General features: G+C 44.0%; 1 protein-coding gene across 1 annotated transcript in view; it reads left to right on the forward strand.

Moving 5' to 3' along the window:
- FRAS1 (Fraser extracellular matrix complex subunit 1) overlaps window positions 1-18,259 on the forward strand; it is a 301,544-nt gene that overhangs the window by 267,362 nt on the left and 15,923 nt on the right. The window contains exons 55-66 of the mRNA XM_077814356.1: window positions 1,849-2,095; window positions 4,073-4,417; window positions 4,776-4,936; window positions 6,517-6,664; window positions 7,932-8,137; window positions 8,671-8,827; window positions 9,628-9,828; window positions 11,362-11,549; window positions 12,550-12,825; window positions 13,837-14,069; window positions 14,542-14,702; window positions 15,460-15,674. Coding sequence (XP_077670482.1) covers window positions 1,849-2,095; window positions 4,073-4,417; window positions 4,776-4,936; window positions 6,517-6,664; window positions 7,932-8,137; window positions 8,671-8,827; window positions 9,628-9,828; window positions 11,362-11,549; window positions 12,550-12,825; window positions 13,837-14,069; window positions 14,542-14,702; window positions 15,460-15,674 — 2,538 coding nt within the window. The remainder of the gene's footprint in view (window positions 1-1,848; window positions 2,096-4,072; window positions 4,418-4,775; window positions 4,937-6,516; window positions 6,665-7,931; window positions 8,138-8,670; window positions 8,828-9,627; window positions 9,829-11,361; window positions 11,550-12,549; window positions 12,826-13,836; window positions 14,070-14,541; window positions 14,703-15,459; window positions 15,675-18,259) is intronic.

Raw genomic sequence — 18,259 nt, forward strand, 5'->3', positions numbered from 1 at the left:
CTGTAACAAAATGCATTTTAATGCAGCCATATGTAAGGTTGTGTATTTTTTCTTCCTAGATGTAGGTCACACCTATAGAAAGGCGGACTGTATCCTGGAAAGCAACGACTGAAAAAGACTTTGGGGTCTGTGAAGGGGTTGGCTCACTGCTGGCGCCTCCTCATGGTCGGGCATGGTGTGGCAACTCATTCCTGATTGGGGTCTGCAGCCAGTGGCTGCTCTGCCTCTCGGGTGCCTTGCCTCTTCTTGTGACATGGCTCTCCATCCAGGTCACTTCTGGGGTAGTCCATAAACAAAAACAAGGGGAATTAACACACACAAACTAAGTTAAGGGGAGAGAGGGAGGAACACCTCTATTTCAGGCTGCATCGGGATCAGGCCCTCCCTTCCCTTAGGCAGGGACATTCAGGCAGTTGTTGTCAGGGAAGCTCCTGCCTTCTCTTATTTATCCTCAGGAGCTGAGGGTTGAAGGTCTGTTCTTCTCCGTGCACGGCCCACAAATGAGCTGTTCTGCTCCAGCCCCTACGTGCCTTTGCAGGTGTGGCGGGGTTGGGCTGGCTGAGCCCAGAGCAGCTCCTTAAACCCTTGTTGTCCAGTGTGGGGTATGTCTACCCCATCACAGGGTCATAGTGAACATACAACTCGGACATGAGCTCCCGGTGCAATGCTGTGGCAAAAAGGGCTAAAGCAATCCTTGGATATATTAACTGGGGAATAGTGAGAGGAGTTAGGGGAGCTGATTTTGCCTCTGTATGTCGCACTGGTGAGACCAGGACTGGTATGCAGGAGGTCAGATTAGATGCTCTAATGGTCCCTTCTCATCTTCAGATCTTTGACTCTAATGTTGAATGTCAAATTCCTTCATTTAAATTTGTTTTTAAAATGTCAGTTTGAGTCCCCTCTGACATCAGTTTGCCAGCAGTGGACTTGCTCCTGATTTTCAGGCCTAAGTTGGCGTTAGCTATTACTTACTAATTTAATAGAAATATATTTATGACTTTAAGAAAAAAAAAATCTGGGAAACCAGTTTTTTGAAATTCAAGTAATTCTCTGCCATGTTGTCATCCTAAACAACTTCAACTTTCAGTTAGCACATCAGAGCCAAAAACTGAAAGTGATCAGTCAGTTTTCATCATCTAAGCTTCATGGAATTAAAAAAAAACCCACCTTAGTAAAATAAGTGGTAAAACATTAAGTAGACTTTTAGATGACTTCAGTTTTAAGAATCTAAGGTGTTTTTGCGCCTGTAGGTGAGAGGACATTCTTTTAAAGTATGAGTTTTATGTTGACAGAGTCCCTGTATGGGAATATTCTGCAAGACCGTGTTTAATACAGGCTTGCCTAGGTTCTGATCTCATTCATGCTGGTGTCAATCAGGAGTAACTCCATTAAAGTAAATGGAATTACTCAAGCACAAGCCTAGTGTGAGGTCAGAATCAAGGGGCCTGATTCTTCAGTGCCTTTTGCCTTGTGTAATTGTTTCCCTCTGTGCAAAACACAAGCAAGAGAGCATGGTAGAGGTTTGCATTCCCTTTGTACATTTGCATTCACTGTAGGTGACTGAACAAGGGACAGTTCAGTGAAGAACTGAGCTCAGGAGCTCCCAAGAGCTCTGATCCAAACCCCACTGAGGTCATTGGGAGTCTTTCCTTTGACTAGTGGGCTTTGGATCGGGTCCCAGGAGAACAAAAGTAAAGCACAGCTCTGAAACATACCAGGACAATTAAAGTTCTGTGATTATTAGCACAGATTCAGGGCATTCGTGCTTTCCAGAGGGGAGCAGGGAGGGTTTCTGCATTTGCAGCTGCAAGCCCATATGTACACCCCTTGTTGTTCACTTCCTTGCAGGTGCAGTTTGATGAGTGGGAGGACACCAAGGCCTGCATCATTGCTATCAATGATGATGATGTCTTTGAGAACACGGAGAGCTTCACCGTGGAGCTCAGCATGCCAGCCTATGCCCTGCTGGGGGAGATCACCCAGGCCAAAGTCATCATCAACGACACAGAGGATGAACCCACTCTGCAGTTTGACAGGAAGACTTACCATGTCAACGAGAGTGCTGGCTTCCTGTCTGCACCCATTGAAAGGAAAGGTTTGTGGTATTAGATATAGCAACGATGATACTGCACTAAAATAGCGCTACTCAGCACAGGAGCTAAAGCTGCTTTACCAGCACTAACTAAGATTTGAAATTCCATTGTGTGGTGTTAGGCCCATTTTACAGACGGGTGAACTGAAACATACAGCGATTAAATGACAAGGTCCTACAATAAATCAGTGGCAGAGCCAAGAAGGCAACTTAGAAGCCCTGATCCCCAAATTCCTGCTTTCACCATTGGTCAGCACTAGAGCAGACACATAAGTTGTGAGCAACAACTGGATTTATCTCTCTAGTGCAAAATCAGTGCCTTCTGTGTCACAGGAGATAACTGTAAAACTTTCTGCTACATTCAGAGTCTTTAGTCCCATCTCTGACATTGCTTTTGATGATAGAATTTTAAAACATAAAAGTGTTCAGTTGGCATTTTTATTGATTGAGATGTTGGTCCCAATCCTGCAGCCTCTTGTCACAGGAGTAGAAGTACGACTAGGACTGTTTACATGAGGAAGAGTGGCAGGAATGGACCTGTTGTGCTTGTCTGGACTCAGTTTTATCTCATCTGGCTCCATTGCTCTTTGAAGCTAGCAAGCTTTCCCAGCTTTTAAGCGAGTCGATCTTCCCTTCTGGTGGGCAGATATCAAAGCCCCAAAAGAGAGGAAAAAACAGGGTTCCTTCCTTTCTTTTTAAAAATATAGCATTATCCACGGGGAAAAGGATATCTGAAAATAAAGGAAAGAGGGCAATGAGGTTGGCCTGGTTTTCCTTTATAGATTCAATAATTGAGTTTAGGCCTGCTGCCTTAGGGCTCAGTCCAGCTCCTACTGAAGACAGAAGCAAACCAGGGGATCTCTTGGCTTCTTCCCTATGTGTCGGGTGCTATGCGTCCCATGGAACACACCTGCAGTGCTGCTGCGTATAGTAGGAGATATGCCCTCTTCAATCTCTGATTTCAGGCGAGCAGCCACAGAAAGCAACAGTACTGGGGCTGGAGTTGAGTGTCCAGAGATTCAGTTGGCTAAAAATATCAAAATGTTCTTTTGAATTCATGCTAGGTCAATTTCCGTAGATGGTTAAGAACAGCAGGAGTGTCCTCCACTCTCCCCTTGCATAAATATTTTCCCCTTACTGTAGAAATTACAATGGACGATGTCTGAATTCATCCAGTGTGTCAGAAATTATTTTCTTAGTAAGTTTAGGAAACTCAGTTTCTACACAAGCATTCATTTATCAGTTCAAAGGCCTCTTGGTGGTGATTGCACACAGTGTACAAACAAGCATATATATAATCTATATTCTATACCCAACAGCAATACAGTTAGAATTACTGGCCCAAATACTCTCAACAGGACGAGGCCTGGGAGGTACCTATTGCCATCATGATATTTTCCAGAGGGGTAAGGAAAGGCACTGACAAAACTCCCTAGATACCTTGCTTTTTATATACTATAACAAACAAGTGATGTCATGGCTGGGTATTGGACTTTAACTAAAGCTAACTGAGGGAGTTTTAGAGCAGAACCCTGCCCCTGGCTTAGTTAAGACAAGATTCCTGGTTGAGCCCCTTTCTTTTCAAGGTTTCCTCTTTATCTCATGTTGCTGTATTTCTTTCTAACTGCTAAACTGTGCATTTCTTTATAATAAATTAAACACACCAATTATTTACCGGACCTGGTGCCCAATTCCCCATGTTTTCTTTATTTCTGTTACCTAAACCCACACCTTAAATGAGATAACACTGGCATGTCCAGGGAAACTACAAGTTTAACACAAACAATTCCTCCTTCTGTTTTTTGTTGTTTTTTTTTTAATTCACATGCTTAAGGCCTATCACTTATGTTGAGATCCAAACTCAGTTTAAACCCAGAGTTCATTCAGGTCTAATGCGGGCCTATGTTCCTCCACAGCTAATGAAGCATCATATAATTTTCTGACCATAACACTTCTGTCCCCGTGGATGTTACATTGTAGGGGATGCCAGCAGCATTGTATCTGCTCTTTGCTACACCGTCTCCAAATCTGCTAAAGGCAGCAGCCTTTACGCACTGGAGTTGGGGTCCGACTTTAAGTCGAGGGGAATGTCGAATGAGAACCGTGTTATTTTGGGGCCCGGTGTCACCATGTCAACCTGTGACATCAAACTGATCGATGACAGCGAGTACGAGGAGGAGGAGGAGTTTGAAATTGCCCTGGCGGATGCCTCTAGCAATGCGCGCATAGGAAGCGTGGCTTCGGCCAAGGTGATGATCAGTGGCCCCAACGACGCCTCCACTGTGTTCCTGGGAAACGCAACTTTTACTGTCAATGAGGATGCAGGTAAGGGAGAGCAGTAATTCCGTTGGGTCTGGGCTTGTTGTCACTGTGAGATACTTGCAGTGGAAACACTGCATTACCAGTGGGTGTTGTAAAGAACTGAACCCTCCAACCAGATGTGCGCTGTGGAGGAGAAGGGCGGCAGCTATGGCACTTCCTCATCCTGCCCCACACGTTGGAGCTGAGCTTTGGTTATTACTGTCTGCAAGGCATTGTCCTTTCTGAAGTGCCATGGACAGAGTCACCATGAAGGAAAAGAAAAAGCCAGCGTGATGGCACCTATTGGCATTTCAGATGTGTTTTTTTCTCATGTCCAGCTAATTTCTAATCATGGCTTTAATATGTGTAACTTTGCCTCCAGGCATCATTGACATTCCAGTGATCCGGCATGGTACCGACCTCTCAACCCCCACCTCGGTATGGTGTGCGACTCGGACTTCAGATCCACCCTCAGCCAGTCCAGGAATTGACTATATCCCCAGCTCCAAGAAAGTAGAGTTCAGGCCAGGCAGAACTGAGGAGGTATTGGACTACACACCCAGTGCTTAGATGGATTTCAGGATTTCAGGATTTCAGTCTGTGTCTCTTTCTCGTACATAATCACTATACTCACTGTTTTTGAAAGTTAAATTTACTGCAGTTGTTTACTTACAGGGGTTTGGGGACATCAGAATAAAAGAGACATATCTATTTTTTTATAGATACAGTTGATCCCAGGTTCATGCCAATACAGCTGCATCAAGAACCATTTTAATCAAATAAAGAAAAGCATAAATGGCAGAAGGAGTTGCCACAAACCTTCCAAGCATCAGCCAAAACCAGCCTGATTTCCCATGTAAAATCCCCATTTCCAGACTGCAGGCTTTTACTGATGCATATCACACTAATCATAATTGTTTCAGTGCTACTTGGTGTTCCCCATCTGTCCGTTGTATCCACCTGTTCTCTCTTGCCATATCCTTTGATTGTAAGCTCTTTAGGGCAGGAGCCATCTTTTCATTATGCGTGCATAACACCTACCGCAGGAGGGCCCCAATATAAAAACGTAATATTCATTTTATAAAGCGCAGTGATACTCGGGGCCTACTGGCCAAGTCAAGTTGTTCATTTTGTCCCATTATGCCACAGAGTCTATGGAATTCTCCTCCATTTGTGGGCGGTCACAATTTGTAATGCTTAAAGAAGCTGAACTTCTGTCTGTCTGTTTTATAGTGACCAAAAATATGCCGGGCACTTCACGGGAGACATAGACAGATAATGGTCCTGCCACAAAAAGCTTACAAGGGGCTATCTTAAAAGGCACAAATGGCAATTAAGGACCATACTCCCATTGACTTCCAGAGGGAATTAGGTGCCTGACATTCCCTTGTGCCTTTGAAAATCTCCTGTGTGTCTTAAAATTCTAGACATGAGGGTGACAACTTCAACAGTAAGGTGGAGCTGGGGTGAGGAGAGGGGAGGATTACAGCACAATTACTCTCCGATCATATTGCTGAGTTACCTGCTAGGTTTGTATCGAAGCCCCAGTAACTGAATCTGATGAGAAAGAAGAATGGTCTGGTGGTTGGGGTGCTAGCCTAGGACGTGGGAGATCTCTGTTCAATGTCCTGCTCTCCCACAGACTTCCTGTGCAACGGGGGGCCAAGTCGCTTGGCCTCTCGGTGTCTTCGTTCCCCATCTGTACAATGGGGATACCAGTACTGCCCTACCTCACGGAAGTATTGTGAGGCTACACACATTAAAGATAGTGAGGTGCTCTGAGACTACAGTAATGGGAGCCCTATAAGCACCTACAGTAGATAGATGCATCCGCCATTTTGGATTAATATAAATCTAGTCAAATCAAGTTAACGTTCTGGTTGAAGAAGGTTCAGCTGAAAGAATCTCTCCAGGATAAAGGTAGAGCCTTACTCTTTGATACAGTGTGCGTTATATGTGAAGACCGTAGTATTTGCATGAACTGTTGCTGTTTGTGCACCTAGAAGAGCCCACATTTAGTGACGTTACTCAAGTCACCTGAGGATGAATCCCAGGGTATTTTCTCTTTCTCGCCAAAGGAGGATAACAGGTTTTATAATCTGGTTCTTTTACTTTTCCTCTAGTACTGCACCTTGACAATCCTGGACGATGCCCAGTACCCAGTGATTGAAGGGCTGGAGACGTTTGTTGTATACCTAAGCTCACCCCATGGGGCTGAATTGACCAAACCTTTCCAAGCTATAGTGGCCATTAATGACACCTTCCAAGATGGTAAGCTATACAGTGAATCTATATCGAATCCATTCTAGCTCCGTCCTTTACATATTTCCCTCGTGTACTAAGAGAAATTGGAAAACACCCAGGATGCGTTTGATGACATCACACAACACATTCCATGTCACCTGTCCTTCATAGTTTCTCTCCCTAGTTTCTTTGTCCTCAAGGAATTAAGGTCGGTGGAAGTGCAAAATAAAATTCCTATTTTCTCCTCCCATGTGGGGCCAGACTTTGTGACCCTTGCTCACTGTGAGTAGTGTCGTTTCCGTTGTATGGTCCCATTGAAATCACTCATGCTTCGTGAGAAGTCAGGCACTATTCAGCATGGGTATGGGCATGAGAATCTGGCCCTTTTTTTAGCAGCTGGGTTGAAACTTACATGTATTAATTTCAACTCACAGTATTTTTCCTCCCTCCTGTGTTTTAAACATGAACCTGACCTCTGTGATTTTCTCCCTGGGAGGTACCTGCTTGCTAAAGAAATGCTTCAGTCACATAACCACAGAAAAACTGCTTTGTAATAACCTGTCATTATCTCTGCTCCTGAACCGTCTGCTGAGACTTGCCCTCTTGGCGTCAGGCTTTTTCTATCCCTAGCCACAGAAGATGTTATGATTGCAATAGTGCCCTAAGAACAGTAACCTATCTAAGTATTACCCATTCTTCATATGTATCCCCAGCATACAGTACGCGTGCTGCTCAGACACATATACCTTAGGGCAATTGTTCCCAAACTTGTTCCGCTGGTTGTGCAGGGAAAGCCCTTGGCAGGCCGGGCCAGTTTGTTTGGTCTGCAGGTTTGGCTGATCGCGGCTCCCAGTGGCCGCGGTTCACTGCTCCAGGCCAATGGGAGCTGCTGGAAGCGGGGCGGACAAGTGGCGGAACAAGTTTGGGAACCACTGCCTTAGAGCATGGCTAGTTCTCCAGTATGTGCAGAACAGGTGGTTACCTCAGGCAACAAAATATGAGGGAAAGCAAAATGTTCAGTAACTTTTTGTGTGGGTGACGGAGGGTTGGTAGGATGAGAGATTTGCTTCTTTAGCAAGAGCAACAGAATCTCCAGTTCCCAGTGGGAGCAATGATCAGCTGCTTGGTTAAAGTCAAGAATACTCTTCGTGAGCACAGTTGACTATCTAATCTGACATCTCGCTACAGGACTGTCAGCCCCACCTGGTACTTCTTCAGTAGATTGCATGCCTGCTTTGGCCGCTAGTTAGCTTTTATCACGGTACAGGTGTGGATGTTGTTGTGCCCCCTGCAGTACCCAACATGCAGTTTGGCAAGGACTTGTACGCTGTGAAGGAGAAGGAGGGTGTCCTGCACATTCCCGTCATCCGCACCGGAGACCTGAGCTATGAGTCCTCTGTCAGGTGCTACACCCGCAGCCAGACAGCAGCAGTCATGGAGGACTTCGAGGAGAGGAGAAATGCGGAGGAGTTTCGCATCACTTTTTTGAAAGGGGAGAAGGCGAGTTAAACCTAACTGGGTTGGGGGAGAACCAAGAACAATCAGCAGAATAGGTTTTGAAAAGCTGGATGTTCTCCTGGGCACTCTGTTGTTCAGTGGCTTTACCAGACCCCCTTTCTCAGAAGTAATATTTCAGCTGCTTTGGATTAGCTATTGTTACTGTTCTGGAATTAAAAGATGAGTCCATGGAGAATCTGCATTTAACACTAAATATTAGTTAACACATAAAAAGCAAGTGTTGGGTATCAATAATATTTAGCATTACAGCTAGTGCTTTTTGATTAGATAGTCTTGGAATACACACGAGGACCAGCTGTAGTGAGTAAGAAGTACCATTTTTCCACAGCCGCTTTTCATCATATAGCTGCACTTTGATGCTCACGCAGAGTTTCTAAGCCTTCTTTCATCATACCTAGCATTTAACACTGTGGTGTTAAATGCGAGGTAGTGAAGAAACACTAATCTTCCATTAAATTCAGAGGAATTATTCGTGTTAGTTGCTAGTCTTTAACTGATGATGTATTTGGCTGTAGGTGAAGAACTGCACTGTCTATATCAATGATGACTCTGCATTTGAACCAGAGGAGCAATTCCGGATCTATCTTGGCAGTCCCCTTGGAAACCACTGGAGCGGAGCTAGAATAGGAAAGAATGACATGGCCACCATTACTGTCTCCAATGATGAAGATGGTAAGAGAGAATGGGCTACATTAGGAACTAGACGGAGCAGGTACAATTCCAGGGCAGTCAGTGGAATTTACACCAGGTCTGAATGTTAGCCATTATATGTAAACTGCCTCGAATTAAATGGTTGACTTGTTGATCAGTGCTCCATTATATTGTAAAAAGAAAAGGAGTATTTGTGGCACCTTAGCGACTAACCAATTTATTTGAGCATAAGCTTTCGTGAACTACAGCTCACTTCATCACTATGCATCTGATGAAGTGAGCTGTAGCTCACGAAAGCTTATGCTCAAATAAATTGGTTAGTCTCTAAGGTGCCACAAGTACTCCTTTTCTTTTTGCAAATACAGACTAACACGGCTGTTACTCTGAAACCTGCCATTATATTGTATTAACTCACATTTAAAGTTGATTCTGAATCTCATGTTAGCGGTACGCTGTGGCACATAGATAAAGGACCACTAGTGCTAGACAAAACGTAGAGTTAGTGTATTTGGAAAGGTCAGGTAAGGCAGCCTACCTGTCTGCTGGAAGGGCAATCTGAAGGAATGACTGCCAAGCTTACTGTATGGCTCCTGGGCCCAGCAGAGTGTCAGAGAGCCATGTCTAGGCTGTAGGCTCTGCCCCTGTATGTCAGGAGTGCCTCTCAGACTTCACTCTGATGTGCGGAATAATGTTGATGGGTTTTAAAAGGAGCTATGTCAGTTCAGCCTTGGCTGCTGGAAAGCTTACTGTGGTGCAAATCATTTTGAGGCTACTAGAGTTGCTACAAATATGTGTTTCTGTTCTTCATACCATTTCTCTAGCCCCCACCATTGAGTTTGAAGAGACTGCATACCAAGTACGGGAGCCTCCAGGCCCTGAGGGCCTTGCTATTCTAAACATCAAGGTGCTCAGAAGAGGGGACCAGAACAGGACCTCAAAGGTCCGCTGCAGCACCCGTGATGGCTCAGCCCAGTCCGGAGTCGATTACTATCCAAAGAGTCGAGTCCTCAAGTTCAGCCCTGGTAAAGGATACTTGGAATTGAATTATGAGGTGGAGGGATTACTCAGTGACATTTAACACAGGCGAAAACAAATTAAAATGAAAGGAAAATGTGCAAGTAATTTACACAACAATGCTCTATGTGGGGGATTTTCAAAAGCATTTGGCATTGACCCAACTCTGCTCCCATTGAAGTCACTGTGTGTGTCTTGTTTTTCATGGGTGTATGATTTCATATATAAGCTAAAACATGAGCTACATCAACCCCCTCTAAAGTATTTATGCTTTGGGGTTTGTTCCAGACACACACACTGCAGTCATATTTGATGCAGCATTTATAATAGGAAACACCTATGTCATCCTTTCAATAATCTTTCACAGGGTGGGTTATATTTACTTTTCCCAAATCAGTCATAAGCCTCAGAGGAATTCTTTAAGTATGTTGGAGAGACCACAAAAAGCAGTCCAACATGATGTTTTGACAGAGCACACACTGGGGATGTCAGGGTTCTCTCCACTTCCCCTGCAGGCAGCTGAGAAAAATAAAAACTGAAAAACAGTGGAGGTGGGGAATTGAGACTCCCACTGGAGCAGACCATCACTTTTCTGCTGGTGCCAAACCACATTCCCCCTCACGCCCTTCTGCATACAGGGGGTGCTCACGCTGCATACAAAGCGTGAGTGAGCAGGGAGTGATGAATATAAGGAGACAGAAAGATGGCCTAGCCTGTGTGCTCACAGGGATTACCTGCCTTTGAACAGATTGGAAGGCCATCCCCAACCACAACACCTTTCATGTTTGGTACCATGGAGTATGCGAATCCCATATTTCATCCCTTCACAACACCCTTGCTGGGTGACAAGGGTTTTTTGTAATAAACTATAAATGTTCTGCATAAGGTTTTAGCCAGGCAGTTGCCATTAAAGTCAGTAGGAATCCCCTGGCTACAACCCTGCCTTCTGCTATGGCCGAAATCCTGCTACGGTGTAACCCTTCTTCCTGCTACGGTGATGAAGTTTGAGAATGAGAGTGATTGTAAGAGAGAGAATATTGCCAGTTGACAGCTAACAATACAGATTCCTCAAGGAGCCTGTGTATACAGGAGTTCTGCAGAAACCCCTCAAGATCCTACAAGATAACTCGAACCATGCCCCACGGGTCCAACAGCAGTAGCTTTGCATGTTAGAGCCAAAGAGTTAAAACAGAGACACTAGTAACAGGGATGGGATATGTTTTGGATCATAGATTTTTATTACAGTCAGCTAATATAAGACAGGCACTGTTAATCCTCGTATAGCATCTGCTTGTAAGTCTGCCAGATGATCAGTCGGACCAGTCGTTTTAGCTGGAGTTTTATTTATGACTTATTTATTTATCTATCCTGGCTGGAAGGTGCTAAATCATTAGAGTTCAGATAAAACCTGTAATGTGTATTTTATCGTAATGTTTCAATGATCCTGACCTGAGGCAGCTATGCAGTGTTTTATGGGAGCTGTTAGGGTAATGTCAGATGATATATCAGGTTCTCTGTTTCTCTCGTGTTCATTCATGTAGGGGTGGACCACATCATATTTAAGGTGGAGATCCTGTCTAACGAAGACAGGGAGTGGCATGAGTCCTTTTCTGTGGTGCTGGGTCCAGATGATCCAGTGGAAGCTGTTCTTGGGGATATCACCACTGCAGTAGTCACTATTCTGGATCAGGAAGCAGCAGGGAGCCTTATTTTACCAGCACCTCCCATTGTAAGTAGCAAAACGTGAATGATGTAAGTTAGTGGTATGGGAGAACCTACTGAAAAGCAGAACACGCAACGAAGCACACGGGGCTTGCCTGCTCTAGAACATGCAGGCCTGTGAAGCCAAGGCCTTTTAAAAAACTAGTGTGGAGACTCCCAAATGCTTGATCTAGGCTACAGACAGTTGTGGCTAAGCGGACCCCCTGTTCATGTGACCAGTTAACTCAAGGTTAAAACTCTAGTGTAGACACAGCCTCTGTAGTCCCAGCATTCCTCTTTGGACCAGCAGAGGCTCAGGGTAAATTGATACTGGTATTCCAGGTGGTGTGGGAGGCAGGCAAGGCAGTGAATAGGAGAACAGGCTGCATAATGGTTCTTCACCTACTTCATAGAGGCATGGGCCCATGCTTTCCTGCCATTTGAACTGTGGCATGACTGAAGAGACATAGTTGCTTATGTTAAGGTGAGATGGGCTGGAAACTGCCAAGGCAAAAATGGCAGATAATAAGGTAGTAGTATGGGAAAGTCCCACTTAACTAAGCTGTTATCATAAGGTAGGAACCTTTCTAGTGGGCAAATCACTTGTAGATGTCTGAATCTGCTACCACCTCCAAGCTAATGGAGCTTGTCCTTTTGCCTAAGTTGTAGAGGCTTATGCTTCTGGATCCAGAATTCCTGGGTTTATTTCCCTCAAACAGGGAAGTTGTTACACTGGCATTGCCCTTAGTTTGGGCAAAGGACGGTACGTGCACTGATATGTTCCTTGTGTGCTTCAGCATCCAAAATAATATCAAATACAGTTATGTTGGTAGCATCCCACTCACCTTTTACTGCAGAGAGCCTAAATGATATCTGAGCTAGAATGCGAACAGCTGGGCAAGTGTAGGACTTGGGTTGTCCCTCTTCTGAGGGACACGGCTGCAATTCAGGTACTGGATGTGTTCCATAATGTAGGATTTAGTATTTTAATAGTTCCTGGTGAAAGCTGGTGTATTGCATTGCTGCAGGTGGTCACCCTGGCAGACTATGACCATGTGGAGGAAGTAACCAAAGAGGGTGTAAAGAAATCCCCTTCTCCAGGCTACCCACTGATCTGTGTAACGCCTTGTGATCCTCACTTCCCCAAGTACTTATTCATGAAGGAGCGCTGTGATGAGGCTGGGATCAACCAGTCTTCAGTACAGTTCAACTGGGAGGTGGCAACGCCCACTGATGGGAATGGGGCCAGATCACCCTTTGAAACAATTTCGGACAATACGCCGTTCACTAGCATCAACCACATGGTACGTGACTGTGTACGGTAGTGCAAGAGGGTGTGGATTATGCATAACAGTTCATGGTGAGTGTTGGGGGGCTCAAAGCACATCCTTGAAGCATTTGCTGTTTTGAGATTCTAGGTCAGTAGAATATCAGTTCTTGAAGAACCATTAACTAAGTTGAAGTAATGCGTGTATGTTTCACACCCATCCAGCCACCCACAAAGCCCCCAGCTTCATTAAGAGAACATTATTAAGGATGCAAAGTCCAGCACACAAAAGTTAAGATGTGCCAGACATAAGGTTGCCTGTGCAACCTTAATTCAGCCTGCTGGTGCATATGCATTATGATACAGTCTTTAATTCCCTGATCAGTAGGACCCTTGCCTCATTCGGTGCACAGGACGGATGGTGCTCACTGAATGAAAACCCATTCAATATTTCGTTTTATTCTGGTTGTTTAACGGGTGGCCCTAGGCATTATTTACTGCACAGTATTCAAACCCTTCTCTGAAGACAATTATTAATTTCCTTCCGGACATTTCCACGCTGCTCCTCACAAGAACATGAAAGTGCTTCACAAACATGAATGAATCTATTTTCTGTGAAGTTGGGGGAGAGGGGGATGGCATTATCCCCGTTTTACAGAAGGGGTACTGAGGTAGAGAGAGATCAAGGTCAGAAGTTTCCACTAATTTCGCATGCCCAACTAAGAGCCCTAGGACCTGACTTTGAGAGTACTTAGTAGTACATTGTAAGCCCTAGGGAACAGGGACCATCTCTTTGTTCTGTGTTTGTAGAACACCTAGCGCAATGGGGTCCTGATGGCTAGCAGCCTCAGACACTACGGTAATATAAATAAATTGATAATAATAATCCATAATAACAACAGACCACTTCGTATATTCAGCCACAGCTCCCACTGACTTCGTTGCAGTTGTGAGTGCTCAGCACTTCTGCGAATCAGCCCTTGCGTGTTGGGGCGGGCCTGGTTTTGCCTTTTACATACATGCAAACCGCTTTCCTCATTCCTCCCAGGTGCTGGACAGCATTTACTTCAGCCGGCGGTTCCATGTGCGCTGTGTGGCAAAAGCCATAGACAAGGCCGGGCACGTGGGGACCCCACTGAGAAGCAACATAGTTACCATAGGGACCGACAGTGCCATTTGTCATACTCCTGTGGTAGCTGGAACGGGCCGAGGATTCCAGGCTCAGTCATTCATTGCCACTCTGAAGTATCTGGATGTCAAACACAAGGAACATCCCAACAGGTATAAGCCTGGAAATGGGCTCTCACCTGACCATGATTCTGGTCTTCCAGGGGTTTAACGGTTTAATTCATGTTTTTACATACAAAACAAACAGAACAGAAAAAAGATGGATGTGTTTAAGAAATGAGGTCTCTTTTGTATATCATGAACTGGCTCTCTTCCCCCCCGTCCCCTCCTCATATTTAATAGTGAAGGGATGCAGCAAGCATTCATATAATTGCCTCTGGGGTCATGCCTTACTCCTTGAGTTAGAAACACTGTAGTCAGTGGGTCTATATCAAGGAATACAGTGCTACTCAACATCAGCGAGGAAATTCAGCCCTAAATAAATATAACACCAATGAATTCAAACTTGTACTCTGAGCTGTTGACCAGACGGTAGCTATGTGCTGTGTAAACTGATACAATATGCACCCCTTTTGTGAACAGTTTTTGCATAAACAGCTTTTTCTGCTTATTTATTCTGTTCTAGAATCCATATTTCAGTGCAAATCCCCCACCAGGATGGAATGCTGCCTCTCATCTCCACTATGCCTCTGCACAACCTGCACTTCCTCTTATCCGAGTCCATCTACAGACACCAGCATGTCTGCTCAAACCTGGTCACCATCAGGGACCTGCAGGGCATCTCGGGTAAGCTTTAAAGCAAGCGATTGCTTTGTAAATGAAAAAGGAAACATGAACAGAGGGTAAGCTCTTTAAGGCAAGGACCTAGCATACTATTGGCACTATATAATTAATAATATTGAGATATCAATATGCAGTAGAGTTGCTACATTTGAGGGAGATAAATGGGGAGGAATGCACTGAGCAGGTCATTTCCCCTTTCCTGTATATGTTCTGTGGCAGGGTACACAGTGAGCCCCTGTGCTTCATTCTGCCTTGTGGCACAGAAAGCAGCATCAGCAAACGAATCATGTGGAAGGGACGCCATGAGCCAAGGAAAAAATCCAAAACTTGTCTTTAAAATTTAGTTTAAGCTACCCTGGCACTGCAAACACTCTAATGCACAAGTCAGAATTGTATGTTCATTGCATGGTGTCACTATAGGGCAGAGTTAAGGTTGTTTGGATGCCCTAACTGTGCGTTTTCAGACCTTAACACGTTTGGATATTTTAGAAGTTTAACCTTAGCCCTGAGTTTCCTGGCTTTATAATATTTGGTTCTGGAATAAATGCAACATCCCTGTTAGTTTTTACCTTTATGTTATTTATATGGATTCAGCCTTAACTCCAGTTTAACATAGTGAAAAGTGCCTCTAAGCAGTACTATAATAAAAATCATCATCTCAGTATATATCCAATACCTCATTGGATAATTAAAATGTTATGTCAGTACCTAGAGTTCCTTAATTCACAGAGATATGTCTCCTTTTGTTTCCTAATTCCAGAAGCGGGATTCCTGGATGAAGTGACGTATGACAGCATCATTCTGGGTCCTGGATATGACCGTCCATACCAGTTTGATCCCACAGTGAGAGAACCAAAGACAATCCAGCTCTACAAACACCTCAATCTGAAGAGCTGTATTTGGACATTTGATGCATACTATGACATGACAGAATTAATCGATGTCTGTGGGGGATCTGTAACTGCTGACTTCCAGGTGAGGGTTCATTTCCAAAAGACTTGGGCCCAATCCAGACCTCTTTACTAAGGCAGAAGTCCTGTAGCAGTAAATATTCGTTGGGCGTGCCTTCCATCCCACGGAATCAGTACACATTTGATTTTCCTCTGGCTATTATTTAAGGCAGAATGGTACATCATGAAATGTACTTGGCTCTTTTATTTTGATAAGAATGGTATTGTTTTGATTATATTATTCCATCATATGCTAGAGACTATACTGTAAATGTTTCAAGTGTAATAATGTATTGGTAATATGAAAATTCATGACTGTCTCTGCTATTAACTATTTCGGACCAGATTCTCAGCTGGTGTAAATCAGCATTGAATTCAGTGGATATATGTTAATTTACCGTTGCTGAGAATTTTGCCCTCTGTGAATAGTGGAGTGAGCTCTCAGGAATTTTTTGAGATTTCTCAAATTTGCAGAAGAGCACAGTGAGAGTAATAATCTAGTATAAAATAATGGCTTGTGTGTATGAGTACCACTGCCCTCTACTGGTTGCAATATGTATAACCAATATATTATAAGTTTCAGAGTAGCAGCCCTGTTAGTCTGTATTCGCAAAAAGAAAAGGAGTACTCGTGGCACCTTAGAGACTAACAAATTTATTTGAGCATAAACTTTCGTGAGCTACAGCTCACTTGCATCTGATGAAGTGAGCTGTAGCTCACGAAAGCTTCTGGTCAAAAAAATGTGTTAGTCTCTAAGGTGCCACAAATACTCTTTTTCTTTTTGCAATATATTATAATAACTCAGACTGGCTCGTGTGTTTACTGACTGAGCAAGCAGAGCTGCTCTTTTAATGTACTGAATAGAGACTTGCGTTTGTAGAGCTGAAATCATGATTCACAGTACCTCGTGCGCACAGTTAGCTTATGTGGTGGAGGCCAGGTGTTATTCCAGACACATACCCGTACATTTATACTGCACACAGAGCGAGGGTACATGCATATAAAGATAAAGACATGTTCGTAGACTCAGCTTTGACTAACGCTAGTGTTCTCGGTGAGTGAGGAACAGCTTTGTATTTACATAATGTTCTTTCAGCAGAACAGGGGGAGGGAGGTATTTTTCATTTCTCAAATGCTAATCAGGAAAAGACTTTCTTTATTCACATGGGCAAACTCATTCATCATTTTAGTGACAGTTACTTTTATTCCAGTATTTTTTGAAAACCAGCAACGTCGGTGATGATCCACTGAGCTGTTATCTTTATACATGCCCATTTCATATGTTAAAATACAGTTATCAGGAGGTCTCGAGTGGTTCATAGGCTTTCAACTGACCTTCGGCACATCACTCAATTTGCCTGCTTTAGACAATTATAGAGAGATTTTTAACAGCAATAAATGCTGACCTAACTTTGTTCCTATTTAAGTCAATGGATCAAATTACCATTGACTTCAGGGAGAACAGAGAAAGGCCAACATTGAACATTTATCACAATCTTGGCTTTAATAATTATAAATGCTACTTATTTCTTTATTATGCAAATCAAGAAAACTATTTGTCTGTTAAACTCTTGAGTCAAACTTTTTTTTATCTGTAAGTATTTTCTTACTGCCTGAAAATCTTAAATAAGATCCTAGACAAATTACAATATTTTCTTTTTCAAAACATCTGCTGCAATCAAAGCTTCAAGCACTTAAAAAAGAGCTTTCATCAACTCCACCTGTGTACATTTGCCTCTGTACTATGAATTGGCAAACAAAGAAAAATACCTATTTAACACAACACCAGAATGGCAGTGTGCAAGAAGATGTACTGTGAAGAGAGAAAAAACGGCTTTGTGTAAAGATACAGTACATGAAATGGGCATGTGTAAAGATAGGTATAATATGATATCTTTATACCTTGCCGATTTCATACACAAAAATCCAGTTACCAGGGGGTCTTGAATGGTCTGTAGGCATGCTATAATTGTCTGTGCACCAAGAGGGAGGACTAGACAAGCTTCCCCCCGTCCCAACCATACTTGTTCATTAATCAGCAATAATCCTAGAAATGCAGGACTGGAAGGGACCTCAGAAGGTCATCTAGTCCAGTCCCCTGCACTGAGGCAGTATTAAGTGTTATCTAGACCAGCTTTTCTCAAACTAGGGTCTGTGGACCCTAAGGGTACCTAAGGGTACCCCAGTGGTTCCCCAGGCCCCACTGATCAACTCCTCCCCCCACCCTCTCTCACCTCCTCCCCCTCCCTCCCAGTGCCTCCTGCACGCTAAAAGTGGGGTGAAGACGGGCTTCCTACCTGTTCCGCGCGCTGCCCCCACCCCGAGTGATGACACCGCAGCTCCCATTGGCTGGGACCTGCAGCCCGAGCTCAGTGGAGCTCAGCTGACCGGGGCGGTCAACGGGGTCCAGCAGCAGGAGCCCCATGGAGTGCGGAGGAAATTTAAACTTAAATCCCTGGAAATACTCATTTTTAGTAGGAGGTTCACAAGATTTCACAATTTCGTGAAAGGGATTCGCAAGCTGTTAAAGTTTGGGAACCACTGCCCTATTGGATAAAGAGGACAATTTTTCACCCTCCTCTTTATAACAACCTTTTATGTATTTGAAGA

This window comes from Eretmochelys imbricata, chromosome 4 (assembly GCF_965152235.1).
Source record: "Eretmochelys imbricata isolate rEreImb1 chromosome 4, rEreImb1.hap1, whole genome shotgun sequence".
Lineage (NCBI taxonomy): Eukaryota > Metazoa > Chordata > Testudines > Cheloniidae > Eretmochelys > Eretmochelys imbricata.